Genomic DNA, 20,999 nt, shown 5'->3' with positions numbered 1-20,999 from the left:
ATCAAGCAAAGCAGCCACAACTGTCAGTTAGAGTGTCCATGATTGAGTCTTTGAATGAAGAGATTGAGATAAAACTGTCCAGTTTGAGTGTTTGTTGCAGCTTGTTCCAGTCGCTAGCTGCAGCGAACTGAAAAGACGAGTGACCCAGGGATGTGTGTGCTTTGGGGACTTTAAAAAAATGTGACTGGCAGAACGGGTGTTGTATGTGGATGATGAGGGCTGCAGAAGATATCTCAGATAGGGGGGAGTGAATCCTAAGAGGGTTTTATAAATAAGCATCAACCAGTGGGTCTTGCGACTGGTATACAGAGATGACCAGTTTACAGAAGAGTATAGAGTGCAGTGATGTGTCCTATAAGGTGTCACGCCCTGATCTGTTTCACCTGTCCTTGTGATTGTCTCCACCCCCCTCCAGGTGTTGCCCATCTTCCCCATTATCCCCTGTGTATTTATACCTGTGTTCTCTGTTTGTCTGTTGCCAGTTCGTCTTGTTTGTTAAGTCAACCAGCGGTTCACTCAGCTCCTGCTTTTCCCCTCTTTCTCTCGCCCTCCTGGTTTTGACCCTATCCTGTCCGGACTCTGAGCCCGCCTGACTGACCACTCTGCCTGACCCTGCCCCTACTCTGGATTACCGACCTCTGCCTGACCTGAGCCTGCCGTCCTGTACCTTTGACCCACTACTCTGGATTATCGACCCCTGCCTGTCGTTTACCTGTTGCTGTAATAAACATTGTTACTTCAACACAGTCTGCACTTGGGTTTTACCTGAAACGTTATATAAGGAGCATTGGTGGAAAATCTGATGGCCGAATGGTAAAGAACATCTAGCTACTTGAAAACACCCTTACCTGCCGATTTATAAATTACATCACCATAATCTAGCATGGGTAGGATGGTCATCTGAATCAGGGTTAGTTTGACAGCTTGGGTGAAAGAGGAGCTATTACGATAGAGGAAACCAAGTCTAGATTTAACCTTAGCCTGCAGCTTTGATATGTGCTGAGAGAAGGACAGTGTACCGTCTAGCCATACTCCCAAGTACTTCTATGAGGTGACTACCTCAAGCTTTAAACCCTCAGAGGTAGTAATCACACCTGTGGAGAGAGAGGCATTCTTCTTACCAAACCACATTACCTTTGTTTTGGAGGTGTTCAGAACAAGGTTAAGGGCAGAGAAAGCTTGTTGGACACTAAGAAAGCTTTGTTGTATAGCATTTAACACAAAATCCAGGGAGGGGCCAGCTGAGTATAAGACTGTATCATCTGCATATAAATGGATGAGAGAGCTTCCTACTGCCTGAGCTATGTTGTTGATGTAAATTGAGAAGAGCGTGGGACCTAGGATCGAGCCTTGGGGTACACCCTTGGAGACAGGCAGTGGCTGCGACAGCAGATGTTCTGACTTCATACACTGCACTCTTTCAGAAACCAGGCCAAAGACCCATCAGACACCAATACCCCTTAGAATGGAATGGTCTACCGTATCAAAAGCTTTGGCCAAGTCAATAAAAATAGCAGTACAACATGGCTTAGACTCAAGGGCAATGGTGACATCACTGAGGACCTTTAATAACCTGTTTGGGATAGGGGGCAGTATTTTCACGGCCGGATGAAAAACGTACCCAAATTAAACTGGTTACTACTCTTGCCCAAAACCGAGAATATGCATATTATTAGTAGATTTGGATAGAAAACACTCTGAAGTTTCTAAAACTGTTTGAATGGTGTCTGTGAGTATAACAGAACTCATATGGCAGGCAAAAACCTGAGAAAAATCCAACCAGGAAGTGGAAAGTCTGAGAATTGTAGTTCTTCTTTTGAATCTCTATCGAAACTACAGTGTCTGTGGGGTGACGTTGCACTTCCTAAGGCTTCCATTGGCTGTCAACAGCCTTCAGAAAGTTCTTTCAGCATTCTCCTGTCACTGGGCAGAGAATAGTAGCTCAGTCACTGAGTGGACTGCCTGGGGACAAAGGGATTGGATATGCGTGATCCCGCGAGCTCGCCGTTCCTTCTTTTTCTTCTTGAATGAATATGCTATTGTCGGGTTGGAATATTATCGCATTTTTACATTAAAAATACCATAAAGATTGATTTTAAACAGCGTTTGACATGCTTCAAAGAACGGTAATGGAACATTTTGACTTTTCGTCTCTGGTACTGCGCTCGCGCGTTATGCCTTTGGATAGTGCTCTGTACGCACAAACAAAACGGAGGTATTTGGACATAAATATGGATTATTTCGAACAAAAACAACATTTCTTGTGGAAGTAGCAGTCCTGGCAGTGCATTCTGACGAAGATCATCAAAGGTAAGAGAATATTTATAATACTAATTTTGAGTTTAGGTGACACCGAACTTGGCGGGTGTCTGTATAGCTTGCTGTGATGGCGAGCTATGTACTCAGAATATTGAAAAATGTGCTTTCTCCGTAAAGCAATTTTAAAATCTGACACAGCGGTTGCATAAAGGAGTACTGTATCTATAATTCTTTAAATAATTGTTATGCATTTTGTCAACGTTTATGATGAGTATTTTTGTAAATTCACCGGAAGTTTTTGGTGGGAATACATTTTCTGAACATCACGCGCCAATGTAAAATGCTGGTTTTGGATATAAATATGAACTTGATTGAACAAAACATACATGTATTGTGTAACATGATGTCCTAGGAGTGTCATCTGATGAAGATCGTCAAAGGTTAGTGCTTCATTTAGCTGTGTTTTGGGTTTTTGTGACATATATCCTTGCTTGGAAAATGTTTTGCTTTCGCTGTAAAGCCTTTTTGAAATCGGACAATGTGGTTGGATTAAGGAGAAGTGTATCTTTAAAATGGTGTAAAATAGTCGTATGTTTGAGAAATTGAAAGTTTTCGATTTTTGAGGTTTTGTATTTCGCGCCGTGCTGTTCCATTGGATGTTGGCTAGGCTGTCCTCAACAGGTTAAGGTTGCAGTGACACATCCATAACCTGAGCGGAAACCAGATTGCATACGAGAGAGAATAATATAGACATCAAGAAAGCCAGTCAGTTGATTATTGACAAGTTTTTCCAACACTGGATAAATAGGGCAAAATATAATTAGGCCTATAACAATTAGGATCAGCTTGATCTCCCCCTTTAAATAAAGGATGGACTGTGGCTGTCTTCGAAGCAAAGGGAACCTCCCCAGAGAAGAGAGACAGGTTAAAAAGGTCAGAGATAGGCTTGGTGATTATAGGGGCAGCAACCTTAAAGAAGAAAGGGTCTAAACCATCTGACGCAGATGTTTATTGGGGGTCAAGTTTAAGGAGCTCCTTTAGCACCTCGGACTCAGTGACCGCCTGCAGGGAGAAACTTTGTAGCAGGGCAGAGGAATAAGAGGGAGGAGCATCGGGGCTAGTCGCATTAGACCCACAGAGAGAGAACTGCTTCTTAACCTGTTAGGGCTAGGGGGCAGCATTTGCACGTCTGGATAAAAAAAATGTACCCGATTTAATCTGGTTACTAATCCTACCCAGTAACTAGAATATGCATATACTTATTATATATGGATAGAAAACACTCTAAAGTTTCTAAAACTGTTTGAATGGTGTCTGTGAGTATAACAGAACTCATTTGGCAGGCAAAACCCTGAGACATTTTCTGACAGGAAGTGGATACCTGATGTGTTGTATTGACTTTAAACCTATCCCATTGAAAAACACAGGGGCTGAGGAATATTTTGGCACTTCCTATTGCTTCCACTAGATGTCACCAGCCTTTACAAAGTGTTTTGAGTCTTCTGGAGGGAGATCTGACCGAACAAGAGCCATGGAACGATGATGTCCCATTAGACACCTGGCGCGCGAGTTCATGTTGGGTACCCTCGTTCCAATACGTTATAAAAGAGTATGCATTCGTCCACCTTGAATATTATTCATGTTCTGGTTAAAAAAGGCCCTAATGATTTATGCTATACAACATTTGACATGTTTGAACGAACGGAAATATATTTTTTCCCCTCGTTCATGACGAGAAGTCCGGCTGGCTTAGATCATGTGCTAACAAGACGGAGATTTTTGGACATAAATGATGAGCTTTTTTGAACAAAACTACATTCGTTATGGACCTGTGATACCTGGAAGTGACATCTGATGAAGAGAATCAAAGGTAATGGATTATTTACATAGTATTTTCGATTTTAGATCTCCCCAACATGACGTCTAGTCTGTATCGCAACGCGTATTTTTCTGGGCGCAGTGCTCAGATTATTGCAAAGTGTGATTTCCCAGTAAGGTTATTTTTAAATCTGGCAAGTTGATTGCGTTCAAGAGATGTAAATCTATAATTCTTTAAATGACAATATAATATTTTACCAATGTTTTCTAATTTTAATTATTTAATTTGTGACGCTGACTTGACTGCCGGTTATTGGAGGGAAACGATTTCCTCAACATCAATGCCATAGTAAAACGCTGTTTTTGGATATAAATATGAACTTGATAGAACTAAAAATGCATGCATTGTCTAACATAATGTCCTAGGAGTGTCATCTGATGGAGATTGTAAAAGGTTAGTGCATCATTTTAGCTGGTTTTATGGTTTTGGTGACCCTGTCTTTGACTTGACAAAACATTACACACAACTCTTGTAAATGTACTGTCCTAACATACTCTAAATTTATGCTTTCGCCGTAAAACCTTTTTGAAATCGTAAAACGTGGTTAGATTAAGGAGATGTTTATCTTTCAAATGGTGTAAAATAGTTGTATTTTTGAAAAATTAGAATTTTGACATTTATTTGGATTCAAATTTGCCGCTCTTGAAATGCACCTGCTGTTGATGGAGTGCACCACGGGTGGCACGCTAGCGTCCCACCTAGCCCATAGAGGTTAAAGTAACTAACTTTGGCCTTCCGGATAGCCTGAGTGCACTCATTTCTCGTTTGCCTGAAGGAGAGCCAGTCAGCCTGAGTATGCGTGTGCCGAGCCTTTCGCCAAATGCAATCCTTGAGTAACTCTGCCAGATCACGGTTGCACCAGGGGCTAAACCTGTTTTTACTTCTCATTTTCTTTATGTAATTACCTGCAGTATGTTCATAAGTCAACCTTCTGCACAAGCATAAGCAGGTGGCCTTAATCCACTGCTGGTGTTTCCCCCTCCCTATAGCATATGAAGTGATGGCAAAAAAAAGTTGAATTACAGGAAATTAGCTTTAAAAATGCGAAATCCTCTCCGCCTCATTGCAAAATGTCAATAATGACATTATTGTAGAATTGCAGGACATTTGGTTTAAAAAAATTAGCATTCTCTCTTTGCCCAATGGGGAAATGTGTAGAATTAGAGGATGTTAGCTGTTTCCCCCCTTGCTCAGACCTTGCGATAGATACACTGTTATCCACTCTCGAGGACATTTCACGTAATATATTTTTCCACTTGATTTTTTAAAGAAGAATGGACTTTGGCTACATGGAATAACCTACATAATTCACCACAGAAGCTCTGGACTATGCCCTGTCAATGACAATGCCCTTTCAATGACAACTAGCTAGTTACCTAAGAGAGCTGTGGTGACCTTTTACACACATACAAGCAGGATGAGATGAGTGAAGGATGTGTCCTGGCTGCAGTCAATGGTTAAACCGTCTGTGTTGGCATGAGGTCTGCAGATCATGGACATTATGACTGGTTACACTCATTCATATTTAAATATGTATGACTCGTGTAGAGATATTGCAACAGATGAGCTGAAACGAGGTGAGAGTAATATAGATCGGTGGGTTGTTAACCAATAAAACCAAGATATGCACAACGTTGAGGCAAAACAGACAGGCTTGGCTTACAATCAAAGGAATACTGACCAGTGGAGGCTGCTGAGGGGAGGACGACTCATAATAATGACTGGAACGGAGTAAATGGAATGGCATCAAACACATGGAATCCATAGCTGTGTTCGAATACTCATACTAACCGCACTAACCATAATAGTTGTGACGTATTTTGAGTATATAGTATGCTTACTGGTCACAGTATGGATATAGTTAGTATGCCAAAAGTTCCCGGATGTCGTACTACATTCGCAAAAATACAAAGTATACAAGCAGTGGACACTATTTCCCTGCTTTTAGGGCCCATAATGCAATTCTTTAAAAAAGGGGCGAGGCTTCACAACGTTTTAAGATGTGAAGAAAATGGCAAAAAATATGCAGCCCGAAGTCCAACAAGAGCGAATACCAATTAATTGCCTTATCTGATTATGACAAATGTTCAGAAAATGTTTAGCAATGTAATAAAGTAATGACTTTTCATTACTTACACGTTATATTGGCTGAATATGGCTGGTGTCAGCAAACGTTGGCAAAAAAGCGTAATTAAATTGTTGCCAGCAACACAGTTACAATCACCAACGCTCTGGACAACATGAAAACAGCCTAACCAGCTCTGCTAGAGCGAGTAAAATCGTCAGAGTGAGGTGTTCTCTCATTTGTGTGTGGAAGAAGCTAGCAAGTTAGCCAGTTAGCTTGGGTGCTTGACTGTCGTTGTGCGCTCTGAACGCTCCGAGAGGGAAACGCTCTGAATTTACAAACAGACAATCTGACAATGCTCTGAATTTACGAACGCCCAGAGCGCACTCTGAACACACTTTGGCACTCCAGATTGAATTGAATAATACACCTGAAGTCGTAAAACGTCTAGCTAGTCATTTGTTAGGCTAACAAGCTAGCAAGAGGTTGCATAGCAACAGCATCAACTTCCAGTAGACAGGCAAAGCTCTAATACGCTCAACTGAAAGGATACCGTTCGTTTACAGTATACTAAAATAAACTAATAGTATATAGTATATACTCATTAAGTATGTAGTATACAGTATGTTAGAATGGGTATTCGAACACAGCTCATGTTGATGTATTTGATACCATTCCACCTATTCCGCTCCAGCCATTACCACGAGCCCGTTCTCCCCAAGGTGCCGCCAAACTCCTGTGATACTGACAACATGTAAACTATATTTAGTCTGCAAATGTTTATTGAAAACATATATACATATGCCCAATAAGCACTTGTTGTCTCTCAAATACATTGTTACAGTTGTTGGTTACATAACTAGCTAATTTTAGCCATATTAGCACAGACGTGAGAAGTGTAAAAACACGTCAAAACAAGATATGGTATCAAGAACAAGAAGAGCCGGCCTTAGCCTCAGAAGGCATTTTTTATGATTATGTCTCAATAAGGCTACATTCACAGACAATAACACTAGTCTGTGAATGTAGCCTACTGCCTCCACCCACCATGATCCTGAGTGTTCCATTAAGTAATCCAGAACTGATTAGAGAACTCTAGTCAGATGGAAACATTCAACCAAGTTCAGCCGGATCCTGATAATATATACTACCATTGTTTTCAGAGGAGGAGCATATAGTGTGAGGTCTTTGACAGAAGTCTATTTTCCATGTCTGTGTACTCTTCGTGTACCACAGACTGAGGGCATTCAAGCCAAAATCAAGAATGTTATATAATAGGTTATAGAATGAACTTCAGTATAGAGTTTTTCCAGGCTCACCCAGTTGTTGATTTGAGCCTCATGACAGGGACTGGCAGGAAGCAACCATTGAGCTTTAGCCTAGTTGGCTTCAGTATTCTATATCTGATAGTGCCGCTATGTGCCTGTCACATGTTGCCCTCCCTTGTTTTTCCCCCAATTGGAAACCAGCCCTTTTTGTGTATATTTTATATTTATTTAGAGCTTGCAGTGACCTTTATCATCATTTGTGCACTTTACTCTGTTACATTATTTTCAATGGTTTGCTGTGCCTCCCCCTCCTTTTTTTATTTTCTGATTGATTTATTGTAGACTCCTCCCCCTTGGCTGGTCTCCTTGGATACTGAGTTGGCCCAGGTCTGCCACACCTGGGCATGATTGAAATAACGAGCTACCACACTACTGAAAAGGGAGCTTGCAGGTCCAATTTGGAGATTGAGTGGAAATGGAGTCCCAGAAAGCAAGAACAAAATGGTCGTCAGGAGTAGTGCAGTATTATTGTCAGGAGATGTATACTTGGAAAAAGGAGGAGGGGAAAAAGAGAGGTCTAAGAGAGAGAGGGAAGAAGAGGGTGAGCTTGAGTTGGATAAAAATTGTGGAAAAAAGGGAGATGGTTTGTTAAAGAATGGTGTAAGTAGAGGGAGCTGGAGACAGGAGGAGAAATGGAAGTGAATGAGGGTGACATATCGGAGGTGGTAGATGTGGTGAAGTTATCGAAGACCGAGGTATGCACCGAGGGTCAGGAAAAAGATGAGTCTGTGACAGTAGGAGTGAAGTTTATGGAAAAAGTGGACTTTTGGCTGATCCGTTTGTGGTTTCATGGTGGGTGAAAAAAGAGTTGGGTAATGTGGAATCGGTGAGGGTAACCAGAAGTGGTCTAGTGATAATTATTTATGTCGGTCCGAGGGAGAAGGCGCTCGGAATAAAACAAATGGGGGCAAGAACAGTGAATTGTTTCGCTCTCAATGAATGGAGTGGTAACTGGGGTAGCGGTAAATATAAAAGTTGACCAGCTGAGGGGAAAGATTTCCGCTGTATGTGATGCTCGTAGTTTGATGCGACACAAACAGGGTGGCAAGAGTTGGGAAACCGAAGAGTCATTGTCTCTTTTGAGTTTTGAAGTTGAGTCTTTGCCCGACAAAGTGAAGCTAGGATATATAAGTTATCCTGTATGAGCGTATGTGCCGAATACATTACGTTGTTACAGGTGTCAAGCTTATGGGAGCAGTGGAACAGACTAAGGGCAGGTATCTATTCCAAGTACAGAGAAAAGTCAGGGAGGATGGCAGGAAGAGAAAGAAGAGAGGAAGCTATTTTTACAAGATTAAGGGTTAAATAAGACTTTAAATGTGACCGGAAAGTGTGATTATTGCCAGGAAATATAGATACTGGAGCATGTACTAATACAGTGTGGGCAGTATGAGAGGGAAAGAGGCTGAGATCCAGTGTGAGGGAGAAGGGGATACAGGAAATTAGTTTAAAGACCTTACTAAGTAGAACATGATTAGATACTGTCTGGAATATATATAATTTAAGATAAACTGGACTGGCAGGTAGGCTTTAGTTTCTCTGGCCCCCACTCGTACAGTAGGTGGTGGTAATGCACAATAATGTTGGATGCCAATTGCAGATAAACCCCACAAGACCGTTTGGGGACTGCTTCTGTAGGGAGAACACACCAATGCTAAATCCAGTGCTTAATTTGATCCGGTACCTCTAAATTTGGACAGTTTTGTTCCGGAACCCATTTGTCAGGATCCAGTACATCTTGTGTCATGAACAAAATATTTCTACTGTTTGCAATTCTAATCAAATTCATTCAACTTGATGCCTTTAATTTTCTTGCTCCCTAAAAAAAAACGGAATGTGAAACGTGCCTAATATTCTAAGAATGGATTCATGTTGGGTCAGTCCAGGTTTATGGTTTGCGCAACATTGTAGCTTATGAACAAGGTGTGGTCATTGCTCTCCAGCATTGCACTTCATCATGCGGTACCCCTGATAAATGACAATAATTCAGAATAATACACCAGGAGTAGGCCTGTATTTATTTATTTTTTAAATAGCTTAGCTGTGGATTGTGTGTAGCCCTTTTCATATGGCATGCAGTTGGGAACGTGTGGTAAATATCTCAGTGAACAGAGAAGACTAATCTGTCTGTAGGCTACTAAATATGTTATCAACTTCCAAATAGGCCTATTGAGCGAACAGCATTGTTTTGCAAAAAGTATAACCGAGGCTTTAGGCAGAGCGCATCATTGGGGGAAACTGGAAAGCTGTTTTAAGACTATAATTTCCTCATGTTGTACGAGATCTCCACACACCTAGGCTATTAACGGATTCGAGACGAGGACGTTTTTATTGATCTCGGTTTGTCAGTCAAAGTATACTGTCATTTCGATCATTTGTGAGGTATTAAAAAACGATTCTGCTAAAGTCTCAAATCATCTAAAATGATGTAGAATTGCATGAAATGCTCTATGCTCTTATGCCAGCACACAAAGCGATGATAATGCATGCAATGCTGTATTATAAAGGTGACATTTTTTTCATGCATACCTCATAGGCCCCCCTGTCAGCTTACTTTTTTTTCCGGCACCTCTCAATTTACAAATAAAGATCTGGCGAAACCGTTGCTGCCACCACGGCCAGCATTAGTCACCACGTCACATGCAGCCAGAGCGACCTGAGTCGACAACGCTCTATACTGCAGATAAGGGATGGTCGAACCCTAAACATGCGAGTGTTGTCAAAAACTTCTGTTCAGAATGTCTCATGCACGTCTTCCTCTGTCGCCAGCATGGAACGTACCATGGGCTTGGTGCCACAGACACTTGTTGACAACGGACAAAGAGGAATGACTGGCAACCAACGACCGACAGACAAATGCTGGATGACTGACGGTGATGGCGAAGGCCATCTTGAGGAACTCCAGCAGCGTAGAGAGTATTTTGGGACTGTGTGTGTGAATAGTGTGAAGCCCCCTGATACTGTTGAAATCAAATAAAAAAATGTAAACCATATAGCCTTGTCTGTGTGGTGGCCTGGGATCTCAGAAACCTGCAAGTTGACATACACTAAAAGTATGTGAACACCTGCTCGTCAAACATCTCATTCCAAAATCATAGGTATTAATATAGTGTTGCTTCGGCTCGCAGTTAACGTTCCAATTCATCCCAAATGTGTTCGTTGGGGTCAGGGCTCTGTGCAGGCCAGTCAAGTTCTTCCACACCAATTTCGACAAACCAATTCTGTATGGACCTCGCTTTGTGCACAGGGGCATTGTCATGCTGAAACAGGAAAGGGCCTTCCTCAAAGTTTTGCCACAAAGAAGCACAGAATCGTCTAGAATGTCATTTGTATGCTGTAACGTTAAGATTTCCCTTCACTGGAACTAAGGGGCCTAACCCGAACCATGAAAAACAGCCCCAGAACATTATTCCTCCTCCACAAACTTTACAGCTGGCACTATGCATTGGGACAGGAAGTGTTCTCCTAGACGTTTCCACTTCACAATAACAGCACTTAGAGTTGACCAGGACAGCTCTAACAGGGCAGGAATTTGACCAACTGACTTGTTGGAAAGGTGGCATCCTACAACGGGGCCACGTTGAATGTCACTGAGCTCTTCAGTAAGGCCATTCTACTGCCAATGTTTGTCTATGGAGATTGCATGGCTGTGTGCTCGATTTTATACACCTGTCAGCAACGGGTGTGGCTGAAATAGCCTAATCCACTAATTTGAAGGGGTGTCCACATACTTTTGTGTGTATATATAGTGTACTTTTGGCCATGTAGTGCACCTAAGGGGATGAATTTAATAGAGCATTTAAATATAATTCAAAGTGTTGTTTTTTTAAATCATTTGTCCCCATGGTAGTTGAATTGACCTCTGTTGACCCGCAAACTCTTCCTGATATTGACCCTTTCGCCCCACATGACTCCTTTCATGACCACAACGCTTTTACAGTCTTACCCTTATTACAGGATGACATCATTTGAAATTCTTTAAACCGATGTCGCAAGGAATGTTGGAGCTTGTGCGGTCTGTGACAGTGAGTGTTTTTGTGCGTTGTGTTGGGTGCTATTCGTTATCAACATGACCCTCCACGTGTTGTGTGTTGACACAGGCAGAGTTAAGGACAACCAATGATAAGAAGGACCCATCCCTTTATAAGCACAGTCTTGATGAAGAGTCATTTTGTCAAACCTAGTACATAGGTAAGGACAGGCCACTCTCTCACTTATCGATCTTCTGCTACTTCTGTTTGTGTGGTCTATTTAGTCTGAAGATTCCTGTTAAAACTCCTAATTCATTTTCCCATTTCTCCTCAGTGTAAAAAAAAACAAAAAAAAAACATGCATCTCAAAGTAGTGATCTTCGCCTTGTCGTTTTTGACAACCACAGGTTTGTGCTTTCTTTCCTTTCCATTAAAAACATCATTGCATCTGCTGTCGAATAGTGTTTATAATATAGAGCAGACGCAACGATGTGTTAAAGAGAATAATAGGATTTAAAATGAGTTAATGTATCAATGGTGTTAACTTTTATCTTCTACTGTAGCATACCCACTCCACCGTACCAGCAGAGAAGCATCACAGGCCCTACAGGACATAATGACCAATCAGGCTCATGAGAAGACAGACCTCAACAAGGATGTCAAGTATGTCCTCATACAATATATAACATAAATAATTAAATCATGAATCAGAAATGCATGTATACAGGTGAGCCTTTTAACAGCCTTCTAACAGTCCGATAAAGCCTTATAGCAGTTCCATAACAGGCTTATAACAGTCTTTTAACAGCTTTGTAATGGTATTATAACAGTATTTTAACAGCCTCATAACAGCCTTTATAACAATGTTTTAACTGATCCTGTATGTTAACAGTGGGATGTGGAAGAGCCATGTGGAGAGCAGCAACCTGTACACCCAGGACAGCCCCAACCCCATGGTGAGCGAGATCAGGCACAAGCTTACCCTGGAGTCCGAGAGGCTGCGCGCCCGCCTTCGCCAGGAGCTCACGAAGTTGAGGGAGAGGCTCGCCGTGTACCCTGCCCACCCCCAGTCCAGCGAGTCCACCCTGGCCAGCGTGAGAAATCGCCTGGCCCCCCTGACCAAACAGCTCCAGAGCGCTGTGAACAGCAACAGCCAGGAGCTGTGTAGCCACCTCAGGCTCTACTTTCAGGGATTGGAGGCTGCGGAAAGCCAGGCAGCGGCCGGACCCACTCTATACCTGGAGGCCGTGCAGTGGATCAGCCAGACCTTGGATGACAGCAGTGCCAAAATGACCTCCATCATCCAGGACTTCAAAACCAAGACATCCAGCATGATCAGGGAGCTCAGTGGTACCTTCCAGGGGGACTTCTGGCAGGAGGTGAATGTACGGCTGGGACAGGATGTGCAGGCGTTGAGTCTGGAGGTCCAGGGCAGGGTGGGGGTACTGAAAGCAAAGCTGGTCCGTCTCCTGCTGGCTCCACACCCCCTCAGGGCAGAGGTGTTCACCAGCATGGAGCAGTTCTGCCAGAGCGCCACCTTACAGGACCAGTTGTTCCATGCCAGAATAGAGAAGCACCTTCTGGGGCAGGAGTCACAGGCTCAGAGCCCCAGCGAGCCGCCCTCTCCACCTCTGGGCTTATTGGAGGATGACTTCTCTGCGAAACTAAGCGCTCTCCTGCAGGACATTCTGTACACTGTCCAGTAAAAGCAGAACAGAACTTTCCTCATAGCAAAATGAGAGAGAAAGAACATGGTGTCCCATTATAGGGTACATTTAAACTATATCGTTGTTTCTGCTCCTTGTGCTTATATATATCAACTCCTCTACCATTGTATATACAGTACAGTAAGTAATCCATGTATATTTATGTTTTTGCCGTTTATTTCATGTGGATGATTGTTGTAAGGCATTTTATTTTGTCAACTGTAAATAAAGCTTGTGTGAAGTTTACAGAGTAAACGGCTAGTTCATATGCAGTACTTTATTGTATTCTCATAAAAACAGACACCATTACACAACATTGAATTCATGTTAAACTTTATTTAGTATTTTTTCCAATAATGTACAGAGCAGTAGTAGTAGGTCTGAAATTGGAGCATGATTGACACGAAAACTGGGTTGCTAAACCCAGCCCACTTAGGTTACAAGTCAACTGTATTGAGTACAGTATATATCAAAATAAAATCACCAAAACCCATATCATATTATAGCATTGTGGAAGACTCCGTGCATATATCTATGGAGTCGTAGGCAACGCTATTATTAGTAGTCAGATAAATGCCATAGGTAATATATCAGTTCCCACATTCCAGAATAATTGTTCAAATTCAGAGAAGTATTTATGTTGCCTCATCTAGTACACTATTGCTCAAGTATTTAACATACTTTCAGAAATTCTTATATATTAGTACAAAAGGTGAAGTATTGCGATGGTTCAGGCGGTTACACATTTTCCTTCGTAACCGGTAATTGATATTGATTAACTTAATCTAGAAACAAAAGGGTAATTAGACACTAGTGTCCACTTATTTTCTTAGGACACACTCAAGGTCTTCTAGTAGTATTTGGCTACAAAATTAATGACATCATGAGAAATCTAAAACACACCCTATTAGGCGAAGCAGATTGGGCAGCTCGGAAATGGACAGGTTGGTTGGTAGATGGTCATTGGCCAAGACACCTTTCAGTCAAAGGAGTGGGACAGACCGCCTGCCCAGTAGAACTTCTTGAGGAAAAACCAGCTGCCTAGGACAACCAGGGCTATGGCTGCAGTGCCAAAGAGGATCCCTACCACCAGCCTTGTGATGTTAACCCTGTCACCTCCTGACTGTACCCCTCCGCTGCCTGGATCAAACAGAGGAAAAGTAGAGCATAGTTTTGGGCGTGCTTTGAATGACAGGTTTATCCTCCCACCTAGACATATTCACTATTTGACACTTTAATTTAGCAAAAACATTTAACTCACTATATGCCAACGCAGCAGGTCTTTCCTCTGTAGGAAAAACAACAGGGAGAGAAAACATATTATTAATTTAAATGGAATTTGAGTAGCAGTGGTACTAATAGCAATTCCCTCTCTATAAACTCCAGTGAATGACTTGCTACCTGTGATCATTATTACTGAATATGTGAATCTCAGACATAATGTTGAACAAAATCGTTAATGGATGACTCCAGGTCTCACCATCTCTGCTAGTATAGAGTGGTCCCACAGAAACAGTGGCTGATTCTGCTGACTCGGATCCAAAAGGCTCCAGTGATCTCTTTCTTCTGCTATTGCAAGCCTGTAACAAAGATAAGTTCTTATGCTTATATGAACCATTTATGGTATTGCAGCGAATTCAGGGGGTAGCGCCGACCGGAACTTGGAACCCGGGTCCAGTGACTGTCAACCCAACAAGTTAGCCACTATACCAAGAGATCCGGTCTCTTGACAAGGTCACTGTGATGGGTCAAGGTCAACACTGTTTTATCGATGGTGCTAATTGTAAAGAACAAGATACTGTAAGAATGGTGTAGGTATGTGAACTCCACTTACATCAACCAGTTTCTGACACTTGCTGGGCTCACACAGTCGAAGGATGCAGTGCAGGAAGATACTGGACTTTTCCAGGTTATTGTGTGTCACAAAGCGAAATGCCTCAAAGGAGAATCGGGAATTCTTGGAAATCCCATTCTGTGTGACTGATGAGCGTGAATCAACAGTGCATCTGTGAACAAGGATTATAAGAAAACGCTTTGTCATTTTGCACATACTTATTATGATCAATATTTTGGGCTGTAATTTATCATTCATATATCTCTATATTTGAAATTGATGAGAGGATGGTTTTTGTCAAACCCTGTGAAGAAGTCGTGCTTCTCATTGTTTGACATGTTGTACGCTGATGGGGTTGCAAAGCAGTGGTCAAGTAAAAGATTAAAACTGTTTTAGAGAGAGAGAGAGAGAGAGTCATGTCAATTTGTTAGAAACAGAGTGTACACCATTCACAATAATGAAAATATAGAATATACAAAATAAATATGAATATAATGGATATGGATATGGCAAACAACAATGCAAAATACTGTACATGAAATGAGTATAGACTCCTTGACATTTGAACCAGTAGATAAGTTAAGAGACAAAAGGTTGACTTACTTCCCAGTGAGGTTGGTGGCCTTGACCTCCACATAAACCTTGGAACGCAATTCAAGTCCTGTCGGTGGAACCACCAATGGGTAACCATAATCCGTGCCCTACACAACAAACAGTAGAGAAGAGGAGTTGTGAGGAAGATCACAGGTGAGATGTATTTTGTAAATATCCAAATCAAAAGGCTAATAGTAGAGTAAAATAAGAGTAAGAGTAAATGAACACTTCATAATATGTCGCTAAGATATAGTTACATTATAATAACATTCTATAGGCAGGTACAGTGTACTTGAGATATTCTATACTTCTCAGACAGCCCTGACCATTCGTGGAGGCTTTTTTATACATAAGGAATTGAATCCTGCACTCACATTAAAAACACTCATACTCAAGGTGTTGATGAACGTGCCATTGTTGTCACTGGTGGCCACTGAGACTGACGACCTAAGATAGAACGAGTAGGAGAAAGCTGGCGTTAGAGAAGAAGGAAAAAGTGTCACTTAATATATACGTCAGTTGACCTGACGAAGATACCAGAATTAATTTGTAACCAAAGAAACACCTCCCCCCTCATCTATCTACATCTACGTAGCTACCTCGCTAGCTATATAACCCAATTCACCCTCTGGGGATCAATAAAGTACATTTTTACTGATAAACAGTTAGAGGACCGAGACTCACGCTACAATCTGTGTGTTGTTGAGAAGATACTCCAGTGGGTAGCGACAGGAGAAGTGATAGTAGAGGTCAGTAGCGTAACTGATGATCCCCACAGAGGACTTGGGGGTGTTAAGGTAGCCCGTGATGATGACCGACTGGATGCTGGAGAAAAAGTTGAAAGGACCAGAGGCATCCGGGGCCTCGTCCAAGACCTAGGCTCAATCAACACAATGATGGATTAATGAATTGATGATTGAAAGGGAAAGGGGTAATCTAGTCCAGATTGATTGGATTGATATAGGATCAACACGTTGTTATTAGACATTTAGCTAGTACACAAACACAACCCATCAATACTAGGTTTGTTTTACATTCGATTCTATAATAATGTAAAGTAGTATAATTTTACACAATTGAACAGTTCACAGTAGGCTACACACAATTTTCCTATTTCCATTAGCTATTTCCCAAATAACCACCAGAGGGCTAGTCTTGGACACAGTTCACATTACATACAGTAAAAAAGCCCATATCCTAATGATGTCCTAATTTACACCGTAACTAAGGCACTCTCTCATTGTGCGTAAACTGTAATATGCAGATTTTCTCAAATGTACACCTTACCTAAGGCACTCTGTCACAGTGAATGTCAAGTAACCCTCTCACCTGCAGTGACTGTCGACAGGGATTCGTCTGGCTGTGATTGACAGGCAGCTGGTAGCGGATGACAGGCGGATCCACGCTGGTGTCTATCAAGCCCTGGCACTGGCTCTTGTTGTGCTCTCCATTCAGAGCCAGAACGGCGGGGTCGAAGCCTGCCCACTGAGCCGTACACAGGTTCACCTTCAGGTTGATCATACTGGCCCCGCAGTCCACCGTCAAGTCACTGTTGTCTGAGGGGCCACAGAGGAGAGGGAGTGGAGGTTAAAACATATACAGAAAAATTACTAGATGACAGTAGCTGCTGGGGGAATCACTCAGTGATCTTACCACTGTTTATTCAACGGGTGAGTCTAATCCTGAATGCTGATTGGTTAAAAGTGCATACCAGCCGGTGTCTATTCCACAAGTTACCACCGGCTAAATCTATGACGTTAAAATGCCTATTTACTCTGTTCCACTTGACTGCGTAATCCACTGTCTGTTGTTCCCCCTGAGATTTTCACATGGGGAATTCCATCCCTGAATAGCCACGAGGTTCAACCCTCAGGACTTACCTGGGACCCTCTTGTACAGAGCAGAACAGTTGTAGGTAATGGAGAAGGCAGGCTGGAGGAAAATAGCCATCACAGCAGAGACACAGCACAGGGAGAGCATCTTAACTACTGTGGAGAGAGGATGAGAGACACACCCAGAGGACATTCACAGAACAGAAAGAACCACAGTCGGCATCCATGATCAGAGTGCAAAGCAGATGATAATGCAGAGATGGTTGTGAGACTTGCTATCCCATATAGGAAATAAACATGTAAAATGTACCACTAAAGAAAATCTGTTACATGTCTAAAATGATAAACTTCCCCCCAAAAATGATTCCCTATTCTAAATAAGTTTGGTTTGACCTTTCAAAACTAAAGCAGGAGAGCTGAGTCTCAAGTCATCCCATCCTACCTGTGAGGTTCCTGAGGAGGTGTTTGTGTGAGCAGGTGGTGGTGGGATGTGTCTCATATACTGCAGGTGTTAGACCTCCCTGACATCTAATATCACATGGGAGTGAAACACACATCCATCTCATCAACAAACACACACACACACACCAAGGTTTTTTAAAAAGTGAAAGCCATCAAACAACCACTAAGAGGAATGTGTCAGTGGGGTTTGACATAGATCTCAAAGGTTAACCTGCACAGGATATTTCATATTTCTTGGAAACAAATAGGGGATATCTTAAGAACGATTGAGCGTTGTTGCTTTTCAGGGACATATTGTACACTGTATTCATATCTGTTTTAAATATCATATTGGATTCATTCCATTCAGCATCAGGATTTTTTTTACATTATAAATGAACCCACTTGAATGCAATATTCTTCGGTGATTTGCTAATTGTGGAAACAATTAGTTCTAACTATATATCACTATTTAATATACAGTACCAGTCAAAAGTTTGGACACACCTACTCATTCAAGGCTTTTTCTTTATTTTAACTATTTTCTACATTGTAGAATAATAGTGAAGACATCAAAACTGGGAAATAACACATATGGAATCATGTAGTAAACAAAAAAGTGTTAAACAAATCAAAATATATTTTATATTTTTCAAAGTAGCCACCCTTTACCTTGATGACAGCTTTGCACACTCTTGGCATTCTCTCAACCAGCTTCACCTTGAATGCTTTTCAACATATGTAGGAGTTCCCACATACGCTGTCCAACTCATCCCAAACCATCTCAATTGGGTTGAGGTCGGGTGATTGTGGACTCATCAGACCAAAGGACAGATTTGCACCAGTCTAATGTCCATTGCTCGTATTTCTTGGCCCAAGCAAATCTCTTCTTATTGGTGTCCTTTAGTAGTGGTTTCTTTGCAGCAATTTGACCATGAAGGCCTGATTCACGCAGTCTCTTCTGAACAGTTGATGTTGAGATGTGTCTGTTACTTGAACTCTGTGAATAATTTATTTGGGCTGCAATTTCTGAGGCTGGTAACTCTAATAAACGTATTCTCTGCAGCAGAGGTAACTCTGGGTCTTCCTTTCCTGTGGCGGACCTCATGAGAGACAGTTTCATCATAGCTCTTGATGGTTTTTGCGAAGTTCGGATTGACTGACCTTCATGTCACAAAGTAATGATGGACTGTCGTTTCTCTTCGCTTATTTGAGCTGTTCTTGCCATAATATGGGCTTGGTCTTTTACCAAATAGAGCTATCTTCGGCATACCACCTCTACCTTGTCACAACACAACTGATTGGCTCAAACGCATTAATTAACTTTTAACAAGGCATACCTGTTAATTGAAATGCATTCCAGGTGACCAGCTCATGAAGCTGGTTGAGAGAATGCCAAGAGTGTGCAAACCTGCCATCAAGGCAAAGGGTGGCTACTTTAAAGAATCTCAAATATAAAATATATTTTGATTTGTTTAACACTTTTATGGCTACTACATGATTCAAATCAAATTAAACTGTGTTTGTCACATGTGCCGAATACAAGTGTAGACCTTACCGTGAAATGCTTACTTATTCCATATGTGTTATTTCATAGTTTTGATGTTTTCACAAATATTCTACATTGTAGAAAATAGTTTTAAAGAAATAAGAATAACCCTTGAATGAGTAGGTGTGTCCAAACTTTTGACTGGTACTATAATTGTATTTTTTATTTGATAGGTTGAGATATTGTGTAGAATATGCAATAATATGAATTCTGAGCCAATGAGATGATCCAGAAAATCTATACGAAATTCTGCTTTGAGCATGGTTTTTAGCCCAGGAACAGGCTTAACCTCTGTCTAGGAAAGAGGCCCTTAGAGCTTCACGGGTTGGGCATGCATTGGCATTTCATTACAAAACCTTGTTTGGAACAAGGGTGGGTCGGTTCAAATTTTATAAACATTAATCACCACACAAAACCTATTCATCAAAATGCCATTCAATCCCTGGGGTTCCTTTTGCATTTCTTATCAAACTTCCATCTAAAAGTGAGAAGTTAAGTCTATACGAGAGACAAAGCGGTCTTTGGGATGTCCTATGTAGAAGAGTGGATTCATGTCTTGAGAATGAAACACTATGAATGCTGGAAATGTGATAACGGAAGCCACAAGGTAAGAAACACACAGAACCAAAAATAGGCATTGTTAATTTCACTTGCATGTCATCCCTCTATTCTATTTTGTTCTAAGAGCTACTTTGAAAGTAGCCTTTGCTATAGGCTACAACTGCTACCGTGAATGCCTATTGTTCAGAGTGAAATATAGAATCAAAACGACCAGATATGTTTCTGCCAAAAGCCCCTTGGCGAGAGAAGAGATTTGTTATACTATACGGATGCATCACTTGGTGACAGTCCCTTCACTTTTTGTCTCTGCCCAAGATTTCTCCAATGATAATTGTTTAGTGTTCAACACGGGATGTATTTTTATGTGGTCTAATCATATTATCAGATTCCAATCATCCTAATGGCCGCTGGGGTCACTCAATGGGACAATTCCAGATTATGCAAAACTCTGGACCCTTGTAGTTTCAAGCTAAGCTGTTTACTATTATTTAAATCAAGGTTAATCAAGGTTGTTTGATTCTGAAAATGAATGAAAGAACAGTATTGTACATGTGGAAATACCATAGTAATAAAATGCATGTTGCTTGCCTTACTTGTTATATGATGCGAAGAAAGAAATTAATAAGCTAGATAAAAGGAAACAATTTAGCATGTGTATTTTGCTATATCATTTGTGGTTTGAGAGAGGGAACACAGATATGACAAAGGAATTCTGAACAATTAACTCAAATGTAAAATGAATGGGTTGATAATATACTGAACAAAATGTAAATACAAAAGCAATATCCCATGTTCCATGAGCTGAAATAAAAGATCCCAGAAATGTTCCATATGCACAGATGTATTTACATCCCTGTTAGTGAGCATTTCTCCATTGCCAATATAATCCATCCACCTGACAGGTGTGGCATATCAAGAAGCTGATTAAACAGCATGATCATTACACAGGTGCGCCTTTTGCTGGGGACAATAAAAGGCCA

At 41.4% G+C, this 20,999-nt stretch overlaps 2 protein-coding genes across 2 annotated transcripts; one reads left to right on the top strand and one right to left on the bottom strand.

Moving 5' to 3' along the window:
* Positions 1-11,696: 11,696 nt before the first annotated feature.
* LOC123729203 (uncharacterized) lies at positions 11,697-13,474 on the top strand. Its single transcript, XM_045703438.2, has 3 exons — positions 11,697-11,909; positions 12,066-12,165; positions 12,395-13,474. The coding sequence occupies exons 1-3, from the start codon at positions 11,861-11,863 to the stop codon at positions 13,206-13,208; spliced, it is 963 nt and encodes a 320-aa protein (XP_045559394.1). The 5' UTR covers positions 11,697-11,860; the 3' UTR covers positions 13,209-13,474.
* A 50-nt stretch (positions 13,475-13,524) lies between these two features.
* Positions 13,525-17,966, bottom strand: LOC123729202 (zona pellucida-like domain-containing protein 1). The gene is made up of 11 exons (XM_082966461.1): positions 17,911-17,966; positions 17,517-17,624; positions 16,966-17,192; positions 16,321-16,511; positions 16,011-16,083; positions 15,646-15,743; positions 15,346-15,429; positions 15,043-15,214; positions 14,689-14,788; positions 14,470-14,496; positions 13,525-14,348 (listed from the first exon to the last, which is right to left on the bottom strand). The coding sequence occupies exons 2-11, from the start codon at positions 17,614-17,616 to the stop codon at positions 14,188-14,190; spliced, it is 1,233 nt and encodes a 410-aa protein (XP_082822587.1). The 5' UTR covers positions 17,617-17,624; positions 17,911-17,966; the 3' UTR covers positions 13,525-14,187.
* Positions 17,967-20,999: the final 3,033 nt, after the last annotated feature.

The sequence above is a fragment of the Salmo salar genome, chromosome 20 (assembly GCF_965601325.2).
Source record: "Salmo salar chromosome 20, fSalSal1, whole genome shotgun sequence".
Lineage (NCBI taxonomy): Eukaryota > Metazoa > Chordata > Actinopteri > Salmoniformes > Salmonidae > Salmo > Salmo salar.
The sequence above is the reverse complement of the archived record's forward strand: the minus strand, read 5'-3'. Positions and strand labels throughout refer to the sequence as shown.

What these genes read in the sequence shown, in the direction of transcription:
- LOC123729203 (XM_045703438.2), top strand. Translation starts at nt 11,861, where the DNA reads ATGCATCTCAAAGTAGTGATCTTCGCCTTGTCGTTTTTGACAACCACA. An exon ending in GTCGTTTTTGACAACCACAG is followed by an intron (nt 11,910 to 12,065) that starts GTTTGTGCTTTC and finishes CTTCTACTGTAG; the next exon opens with CATACCCACTCCACCGTACC. An exon ending in GACCTCAACAAGGATGTCAA is followed by an intron (nt 12,166 to 12,394) that starts GTATGTCCTCAT and finishes GTATGTTAACAG; the next exon opens with TGGGATGTGGAAGAGCCATG.
- LOC123729202 (XM_082966461.1), bottom strand. Translation starts at nt 17,616, where the DNA reads ATGCTCTCCCTGTGCTGTGTCTCTGCTGTGATGGCTATTTTCCTCCAG. An exon ending in GCCACCAACCTCACTGGGAA is followed by an intron (nt 15,430 to 15,645) that starts GTAAGTCAACCT and finishes TCTCTAAAACAG; the next exon opens with TTTTAATCTTTTACTTGACC. An exon ending in ACTCTATACTAGCAGAGATG is followed by an intron (nt 14,497 to 14,688) that starts GTGAGACCTGGA and finishes TTTTTCCTACAG; the next exon opens with AGGAAAGACCTGCTGCGTTG.